Raw genomic sequence first — 10296 nt, forward strand, 5'->3', positions numbered from 1 at the left:
GAAAGGAGTTCTAGGGGGCCAGTTGGGATGGAAATTTCGTACGAGTGGACAAGTGGTGTAGAAAGAGGAAATAAGATCAAATACATTGTTACAAAACTGGGGACTAAGTCCATTCCTACTCCCTCTCTCATGCCCCATGTAGACCTCACTACAATAGTAACCGAGATTTGAAACCTTTCTTCCACTGACACTTGTACCTTCTCTTTAATCTATTCCCTGTTGGGTGTTTCAGGTTTACCTCCATCACAGAAAGATGTCTTGCTCCAGCCTGTGCTATCCAGAATGCGGGGTGACCCGTCCCAGTCCAGTTTCTGGTAGCTGCAACGAGCCGTGCGTTAGGCAGTGCCCTGACTCTGAAGTGATCATCAAACCATCACCGGTTGCTGTAACCCTCCCAGGACCAATTCTCAGCACTCTCCCTCAGCAGAGTGAAGTTGGAGCCATTGGAGCACCTATGGTTGTACCCGGCTATGGGGGCTCATTCGGTGTGGGAGGATTGTACGGCTATGGAGGCTGTTACAGAGGATTGTATGGTTACGGGGGATTAGGTGGTTATGGGGGCCATTATGGTTATGGTGGATTGTGTGGTTATGGTGGACTGTGTGGTTATGGGGGAGGTTATGGGGGACTCTGTGGTTAAGGGGGAGGTTACAGTTATGGAGGATTAGGTGGTTATGGGGGATTATGCAGTTACGGAGGATATGGCCATAGGTATCACAATGGATACTGTGGGCCATGTTAATCTTAACAGGAATATCCAAGGAATAAAGGAGAATAGGCCCTACATGTTCTATCCTTTCCACCAATTGTACCTTAAGCATCTCACTTTGAATTTTGGTACGACTGATATATAAAAGAGAAGCTGCATAGTTCTCTGCCTTTGTTATGCTTTGTTTAATTTCCAACCAACTGGGTCTTAAAATGGTTCTGCTCTGTATTATTTCTTCCTGTAACTGTGTACTACAAAAATCATTTGCTTTAAAAACTATAATGATTCATAATAGCAGTCTTCTGGTTCTCCTTGTTCCTCCCTTCTTGTTTAAAAATCTCGGCAGATTACATTCATTCCTGTGGAGAAGGCAGCACCAGGCACATCACAAGTTACAGCTTTGAAAGCCATGGAGTGAATCCATCCATTGACGTGGTCTATAGCATTATGCAAGCCCTCCACACAGAGCAGAAGTTGTTTCTTGCATTACCTGGTTAAGCAAAAAGTCTTTTCCTGAAAAGATTTATACAGATTGTCACTTTAAGAATGTACAATTTCCTTTGGTTTCAAGAAGAACAATCAGATGGTTCATGGTTCATAACAGGGTTCAAAAAAGAACTAGATAAATTCATGAAGGATAGGTCCATCAATGGGTATGAGCCAGGATGGACAGGGATGGTATCCCTAGCCTCTTTTTGCCAGAAGCTGGGAATGAGTGACAGGGGATGGATCACTTGATGATGACCTGTTCTGTTTATTCCCTCTGGAGCACCTGACACTAGCCAGGGCTGTCTCCAGCTTTTTTGCTACCCCAAGCGGCAGAAAAAAGAAAAAGAAAAAAAATCCATCTGCGGCGCTTTGGTGGCAGTTCGATCAAGCTGCTTCAGTCTTTGGTAGCAGCAATTTGGCAGCAGATCCTTCGTTCCCTCTCTTCCTCTTCGGTGGCACTTTGGTGACAGCTCAACGAGGAGGAAAGGGACCCGGACGTGCCGCCCCAATCATGAACGCACTGCCAATCCCTTTCAATTGGCCGCCCCAGGAACCTGCTTCCTTCACTGGTGCTTGGAGCCAGCCCTGGCACTGGCCACTGTCAGAAGACAGGATACTGGGCTAGACAGACCTTTAGTCTGATCCAGTAGTGCCATTCTTATGTTCTTATGGTAAGCATCTGTGTGAGTCATTGCATGATAACAGCCCAGTTTTTCATAAGGAAAAGAAAATTGGCCAGCAAATTGCTTGGTTACTACACGGTTGACTATTGCCCCACCTCCTGGAATGGGTAAAGAAACTTTCAAGACAGGCTGCCTTTGCTTCTAAACCACTTTGAAAGTTCAGTTGTTCACTAGAGAGCTCTTCTCAACCTGAACTCCACAAGTAACCTCGCTGTTCTATGGAGCTTGCCTTCCCCAGGCTCTCGGTGTTTGAGCTGTGATTATTCATACAAACACTGGGAAATCTTTACTAACCTGGCCATTTGATATAGGTGTGTTATCTTTAGGCCTTTGGCCAAATAAGTCCCTGTTTCCATCGCTATCGCTACTCCAGGTGCTAAGGATGAATGTTCAAAACAATGTATCTCTGGAATGTCAATTTGCAATCATTTTGAATAATAAACTCTCAAACAGAAACTCTGCTGAAACTTAATTTTGGAGTCAGCAGCCCTCTTTCAGAATAATTATCCTTTTTCCAAGACATTCATCTCTTCTCCTCTGCTGGGACTTCCAGTGACATGCTGTGCCTAACATCCATCTAGAAAGCAGTCTTTTATAACAACCTCTTCGAGGTATAAATTCAACCAAGTCTGCTCCTTGACACCAAATCTGCACTCACTTTGCCATGCTGGAAATGAGCTGACAAAGCAATGGGCAAAGGAGCAGATACAGTTCAGCTTCATATTGAGATTTTGAATTTCAATGCTCCATTAAAACTCAATTAAATTAATCTTCTTCTCACATTTTGCCTTGATGTGCTCATCAGCTGGACAGCAGGTATCTCTATTCCTTGGTAAAATGACTAGACCAATAGTTGATTTCATAGGGATGTTGCAAACGCATCTGAGAGAGTCCATTCTGCTTATATAGACAAATTAGACTAAAGATATCTAGAGCAGTTAGGAATCTCATGTGTGATATGAATTAATGCACAGACCATTAATTCAGTAAAAGAAGCTAATGGTTTTCGAGGTTGCGGCTGCTCACTGCATTCCACATTGCCACTCTTAGATAACGTCCGCTGGGTCTATCAATACATTTTTCTTCAAAATTTTAGTGGCTCTCAGTTCTCAGAAGATGAATATTTTCCACTAATCAAATTTTTGATTTGATGACACAAAAGGAAAAATTATCCAGACCAGCCTGGCTCTTCAAGAACATTCCATAGTACTCACATAGTGAAGGGAGATTTAGCCATCTGGCAACAGCTTTTATTTAAGAGCAATACAGCTCTACTCTTCAATATCAGACCATACTAATGGACTCCTACTTGGAATGAAAGAACATAGGCATTGCTCCAGCAGATCAGGTGACTGGTCTTTTTGAAATCGAAGGAAATATTTACATTCTTAAAGTGAAAATCTGTGTAAGTCTTAGTAGGAAAAGGCTTTTTGCTACATAGATAATGCAAGGAAGGACTCCATCCCTGTGCAGAGGGCCTGTATAATGCTATGAACCACTTAAAGGGCTTTATTCTCCTATCACTCCACGCCTTCAGAAGTTGCAACTTGAGAAGTGCCTGGTGCTGCCTGCTCTACAGGGGTGAATTTTATCCAGCATGATTTTTAAACAAGGAGGGAGGAAAAAGGAAAACCAGAAGACAGATATTATAATGCAGCATAGTTTTTAATGAGAATGAAATTTGCAATGCACAGTTAAAGAAAGAAATAATACAGAGAAGAAAAGATATATTTCAAGTAATTCCAAAAGGGCTATGACTGATCACTCGCTTCCTTGGGATGCATTTGAGGCAAGATGTTCTCGTTCCTATGCTGCAGGTGCAGAGTTGGACAAACAAATTAAAGTGATAATAAATACAACTGATACCTATCTTAATTTCCCTGTTTCTCTCACACTGAGAGGTTAGTGCAAGCAGCCTGAGTGTCATTCAGAATGAGTCCACATGTGACTAAGAGAATAAGCACGTGGTTGGGAAAGCACTGGCAGAAAGAGTTTATAAGCATAATATCAGAAATCGGTCTCTGAGACAAAGGGGCTGAGCAGACACAGCTTGCATTGAATTTAAGTGGAGTTGTGTCTGCCCAGCACTTCTGAAATCTCTGCCTGAATCTAGAGTTTGTTGTTCATTTCCTGGCCTTTTATTTTACCATTGATATTCCTGCAGGTTTAACATGGTGTACAGCTTCCACTCAGGTACCTATGGCAAGGTATCCCAGAACCTCATGCTTCCCCGTAACAGTAAGTTTTCCCATAACCTCCCCCGTAACCACACATGGTTCCACATCCCCAATGGGTCAGATCCAATTCCCTTTGAAATCAATTGGAATCATTCCGTTGCCTTCAGTGTGTTTCCTGTCATGACCTTAAGTCTCAAATTTGACTTTTGGCAGGGAATTAATACAAGCATGACCCTGTGCCCAAGGGTGAATTTCACCCTATGGTAATTAAAACTTGACCTAACATTGGATCTCCTTTTGTGTCACCAATTCTGTGTCTCCTCTGTGTCACCAAAGGGCTGCCTAGACCAGATTTCCTCATGGGTCAAGGGAAGGGACTCTAGGGAGTGAAAGGAAGCAGCGATCTTTTGTAGAAAGGTTTTATGCACGAACTGATAAGAAATGGAAGTCTTGAAAGATAATGAAGCTGATTAAGCCCTGGAAGATTCTCAGGAAAAATGGAAGTTATAGCTACTTGGTGTAAGAGGAGATGGCTGTGGGATGTGATTTGACATAGATTCTGACCAGCCGTAGGGCATGTTGCAGAAAACATTCCTGCAAGAACAAGAATGTTGTTTTCATTGTCAAATCTATCCCTAGGAGTGTATTCTATATCTGGGGAAGAAGGCAGAAATGTCCTCCTTTTATTCTGAGGCCCTGAACCTAAATCAAATGTGCTGATTTACAACAAGTCTTAACATCCTTACTATCCTTGTTTTATTGGCCTAGAACAATAGGCACATTGACGTGAAGGTCACACGAGTGTCACTTGCAGAAACAGAAATAAAACCTAATACTTCTGACTCCTCCTAACCACAGGCTAAATTCAAAATTCATCCCTGTTACACTTTATTACAAGGCAAGTTTGATAAAATGTCTTGTTAAAAAATGTGTGCGTCCTTGCATCTAACCATCGACAATAAAAAATGACTAACATTTTATCCACTTTAATTGTGTTTTCTTTATAGAGGGACAATACTTCTCCAATGGAATTACACATCTCTCATATTTATATCTTTTCCATGAGTACGGTAGCATTGTAAATCACAGTACATAATTCAAGTATCAAAAACTTGCTTTAAGGCATGTCACCCATTGGGACAAAATCACCAACTTCACTGTATGTGCTGCTTTTTCTTTCCTTGGAAACACATCTCTCTCATGCGTCATAGTGACCCAATAGTAATGCATTCTTTCAGATTTGTGAAACAAGGTACAGGGTGGGCTGTCTCTTTCACATAACCTTCTGTATATTTAAAGCTTGTTCACATGCAATGTAGGAAAAATGGAGTTACGCAAATTTTGTTTTGTAACTAATTAGGCCTTCAAGAGCGCAGGGCCTCCAGGCAGTCCCCCAGGCAGTCCACAAAACTATATAAAAACATTCATGACTTGGAGATCTCCTAACCACTTCTCTAACTTATTCTCCTCTGTGAAATGGATAAATCCTATTAGACTCGCTCTCTCCAGAACATTTCAGAGGATATCTTGTGATCCTTTTAATTTAGCACTGAACTTTAGATACACGTACTTGTGATTCTTAACAATGGGAAGAGATTTGTTTTTCTCAATTTTTTTCCCATTACCAAGTTGCAGGCATTGGTTTCTTCATGGTTGGATTTTCAGAGCAAGAGATGCATTTGGGATAGTAGTTCCTGTTGATTTTAATTGGAATCTGGGCATTCAAATCCCTTCATCCATCCCAACATGCATCTGTTGAAGTGGGTATTCACCCACAAAAGCTCATGTTCCAAAACGTCTGTTAGTCTATAAGGTGCCACAGGATTCTTTGCTGCTTTTACAGATCCAGACTAACACGGCTACCCCTCTGATAGATCCCTTCAATAGCTCTAAAAATTGTAGCCCCCATTTTTTAATGTAAGGTTTTGAAAGAGACTACCTAAGTTTCCTCCGTAGAGGCCTAATTCATTCTTCTTCTGCTGTATTGTGAAGCAGTGGTAAGTGACACTCATTGAGACAGGATACTGCACTGGATGGGCCACTCATCTCTTTCAGTATGGCAATTGCTACCTTCTTGCATGCAGAAGTAATTAGAGGTGCAGGTCCTCATCTGGTCTCACTTAGTGTAGCTCCAGTGAAGTCAGTGGAACATGGCACATTTACATCAGCTAAGGAAGTGGTATTCAGTATTTTGTTTTGATTTTAAATAAATCCAAACACTATTATTTATTCATCAGCTAGTGTTGGTGATACACTAAGGTTTACAAACTAAAGCACTACATTCTCATCCTGAACTGAACTTGTTTGTAAGTAAAGGTTACATGCTCACATGGACACTAGCATTATTAATGCTATCCCAGCCATGTTCTGTGTTATAATTTCTAATGGACTGAAAATCCCAGGCATTAATCATGGAATTTTTAGATATTTATACTGCTTATAAAAAGGATATTTTAGAAGAAAGAGAGTAACAAGGATTCAAAATAACTGGTTAGGTCCCTCTTCCTCTCTCTCTCCTCCTCTCTCTCTCTCTCTCTCTCTTTAGGACTCTAAAGAGAATCCCCAGTTCCAATATAAACTTTTTGTTCAGATTTTTATTCCACAGACCCAAGTATCATAAGTTTACTGCCTTGCCTGCGGTGTGTTTCAAATTGATCTCCACTGCAGAAAGAAGTCTTGTTTCAGGAACATGAGATGTGACATTCCACAAAGCATGTATGGACAACTTCCACAAGCCTTACATGAGGTTGTGCCCTGAGCCCACAGTGCTGATCCAACCACCACATGCTGTCATGACCTTCTCAGGACCAATTCTCTGTTCTTCCCCTCTGGAAAGCATAGTGGGATCTTCAGCAGCAGCTGACATTGGAGGTGATGATCGGGGCACATGTGATGATAGCGCCTTATAACATTACAGAGGCTTATATAGTTGAGAGGTCCCTGTTGTTCTGGGACATGACACAGTTATCAGGGTCCATCTAGTTAGGAGAGATTCTGTGGTTACAAGCGACCATATGATTGTGAAAAATTATTTGGGCATGGGGTCCATATGGTTGTGGGAGGAATAAAGGGTTGGGGGGATGGTGATGGGGCTATGGGTACCTTAATGGAAACAGTGGGCTACGTTAAACCCAGTGGGCATCTCCAAAGAAAAAGGAAGAACCAGGAAATGAACAACAGGGTACCGATTGAGGTTTTAGCACATAGGCCTTGCTTTGAGAAATGTTGAATATATCAAAATCTTTGTGAAATATTGAAGGAGCTGCATTTAATCAGCACCTCTGCAAACATGCCGAATGTTTCCCAAATTTTACATGATGGGTCTTCTAATGCCTTCCTGGCTATGTGCTTCCTCTATTATCAACACAGTGGGCCTGATCCCCAACTGCACTGTGGGTTTTTACATGTCTCTATAAAGTTCAAATGGAGCAGGAGCCTTAAGGTGTATTTTATCTACATTTATATTGACTTTAATGCCTTTTTCCAATCCTAGAGGAGTCTCAAAAGGCTTTAGTGTCAATGAAAATCAGGCTAGGTTATCTCCTATCCATGAGTATGGAGCGTTTCTTTCTGCCTTTTAACTTTCTAACAGCAGCTGCAGAATGGAGAAGCTTTTGGATCTTCATCTTTTATTGTGTTTTCTTTACATTGTGACTGACCAGAGTGATACAAGTAATTAAAAACAGACTTGATTGTGAAACTCTACAACTCTACAACTGCACTAAAGAACTAAGACAACTCTGTCAGAAATACATCACTGTGGATCTGGGATAGGATGTGGCTCTTCATGAAACCATGGAAACGTAGTCTTGCTACTCTGCTTACTTGCTTGCTTTATTCTTTTATTTTTTTGACAATTTTCTACTCCCCTTTATTTCAAATTCAAATATATATTACACTCTACTATTTGTCTAAGATTTATCTTTCTAATGCTGCAGCTCCAAATTCATTGTTGATCCTGGTGTATGTCTAAGGAGACTGATGAGTTGAGAAATGTCTCTTGGTGACGCAGAGAGAATTGTGCTTGCAGTACTCTTGAGCAAATACCAACTAAGATGGATGAACTGCAATTCTTCAGGTTTGGCAAGGATATAAACTCTTGTGCTTCAGATATAAACTCTTTTTTCTTTTGTGTTGTCAAATCAAAAATTTGATCCGTGGATAAAATTCATCTTTTGGGAACTGAGACCCACAAACATGTTGAAGAAAAACAGTAGAAAATGCAATCTTCTAATGTGCAGTTCCTGCAATATCAAGCTATGGCAGACCCAGCAGTTTTTATATAAAAGTGCTAATATGGAGTGCAGTGAGCATCAGCTTCCTAAAAAACCATTAGATTCTTGAACTGAAGTAATGGTCAGTGTACTAATCTCTTCGTATCACAGAAGGGATTCCTGACCGCTGCAGATGACTTTGGTGTAGTGTAATTTGTCTTTAGGGGTGGTCAATTTCCTTTTCCTTCCAAAAATCTGGGTCGCTGTCCAGCAAAGACTCACACAGACACTTTCCACAAAACATGCAATTACTCTTTTTGAAATCAAAGGAAATATTTACATTGTTAAAGTGAAAATCTGTGTAAGTGTTACCAGGAAAAGGCTTTTTGCTATACAGATAATGCAAGGAAGAACTCCGCCCCTGTGCAGAGGGCCTGCATAATGCTATGAACCACTTAAAGGGCTTAACTCTCCTATCTCTCCATGTCTTCAGAAGCTGCAACTTGAGAGGTATCTGGTGCTCCCTGCTCTATAGGGATGCATTTTATCCAGCACGATTTTTGAACAAGGAAGAAGGAACAAGAAAAACGAGAAGACCAATATTAAGATGCAGCATTGTTTTTAATATGAATGAAATTTGCAATACACAGTTAAAGAAAGAAATAACACAGAGCAGAAAGAATCTATTTCAGCTATTTCCGAAAGGGCGGTGACGGATCACCCACTTCCTTGGGATGCATTTGAGGCAAGATGTTCTCGTTCCTATGCTGCAGGTGCAGAGTTGGACAAACAAATTAAAGTGATAATAAATACAACTGATGCCTGTCTTAATTTCCCTGTTTCCCTCACACTGCGGGGTTAGCGCAAGCAGCCTGAGTGTCATTTAGAATGTGTCCACATGTGACTAAGAGAATAAGCACGTGGTTGGGAAAGCATTGTCAGAAAGAGTTTATAAGCATAATATCAGAAATCGGTCTCTGAGAGAAAGGGGCTGAGCAGACACAGCTCGTATTGAATTCAAGTGGAGCCGTGCCTGCCCAGCACTTCTGAAATCTCTGTCTGAATCTAGAGCTTGTTGTTCATTTCCTGGTCTTTTCTTTTACCATTGACATTCCTGCAGGTTTAACATGGTGTACAGCTTCCACTCAGGTACCTATGGCAAGATACCCCAGAACCGCATGCTCCCCCATAACCGTAACCTCCCCCGTAACCACACAATCCTCTGTAACCTCCCCCGTAACCACACAGTCCACCATAACGGCCCCCGTAACCACTCAATCCCCCATAACCATAACCTCCACCATAACCACACAATCCTCCGTAACCTCCCCCGTAACCAGAAAGGCCCCCATAACCAGAACGGCCCCCGAAACCATACAATCCTCCATAATTGCCTCCATAGCCGAACAATCCCCCCAAACCAAAGGAGCCTTCATAGCCAGGTCCGACCACAGGTGCTCCAGCGGCTCCCACTTCACTCTGCTGAGGAAAACTGCTGAGAATGGGTCCTGGGAGGGTCACGACAACCGGTGATGGCTGGATGGTCACTTGAGAGTCAGGGCACTGCCTAACGCACGGCTCATTGCAGCTGCCGGAAACTGGACTGGGACGGGCCACCCCGCATTCTGGATAGCACAGGCTGGAGCAAGACATCTTTCTGTGATGGAGGTAAACCTGAAACACCCAACAGGGAATAGAGTACAGAAAAGGTACCAGTGTCAGTGGAAGAAAGGACTCAGAACCCAGTTACTATTGCAGTGAGATTGCTGTAGGGCACAAGAGAGAGAGGAGGAGTGGACTTAGACTCTCTATTCGTGGCTATGTTTTTGTTCCTATTTCCTCTTTCTTTGCTTCTTATCCACTCACACTAAACTTCCTTCCCAACTGCCTCCTTTGAAACCCTCTCAATGACCTGTCTGAAAAACACCACCAGGAATAAGTGTCCTTATTTCTTTGAAGGACCCCTGGTCTGCTGTGTCCATTATAGACATTTCTCAAAGAGAACATGGCTGGGATACTGCTAT

The 10296-nt window shown here is 42.0% G+C and overlaps 1 protein-coding gene and 1 pseudogene across 1 annotated transcript; one reads left to right on the plus strand and one right to left on the minus strand.

Moving 5' to 3' along the window:
- The first annotated feature begins 235 nt into the window (after positions 1-235).
- Positions 236-742, plus strand: LOC127038316 (claw keratin-like; annotated as a pseudogene).
- A 3359-nt stretch (positions 743-4101) lies between these two features.
- LOC127037750 (claw keratin-like) lies at positions 4102-9925 on the minus strand. The gene is made up of 2 exons (XM_050929774.1): positions 9463-9925; positions 4102-4157 (listed from the first exon to the last, which is right to left on the minus strand). The coding sequence occupies exons 1-2, from the start codon at positions 9923-9925 to the stop codon at positions 4102-4104; spliced, it is 519 nt and encodes a 172-aa protein (XP_050785731.1).
- Positions 9926-10296: the final 371 nt, after the last annotated feature.

This window comes from Gopherus flavomarginatus, chromosome 20 (genome assembly GCF_025201925.1).
Source record: "Gopherus flavomarginatus isolate rGopFla2 chromosome 20, rGopFla2.mat.asm, whole genome shotgun sequence".
Classification (NCBI taxonomy): domain Eukaryota; kingdom Metazoa; phylum Chordata; order Testudines; family Testudinidae; genus Gopherus; species Gopherus flavomarginatus.

Bases quoted from the DNA above. Each gene is read 5' to 3' on its own strand.
- LOC127037750 (XM_050929774.1), bottom strand. From the start codon at position 9,925: ATGTCTTGCTCCAGCCTGTGCTATCCAGAATGCGGGGTGGCCCGTCCC. The intron at 4,158-9,462 runs ATGGGGGAGCAT...GGGGATGTGGAA, and splicing joins TTACGGGGGAGGTTACGGTT to CCATGTGTGGTTACGGGGGA.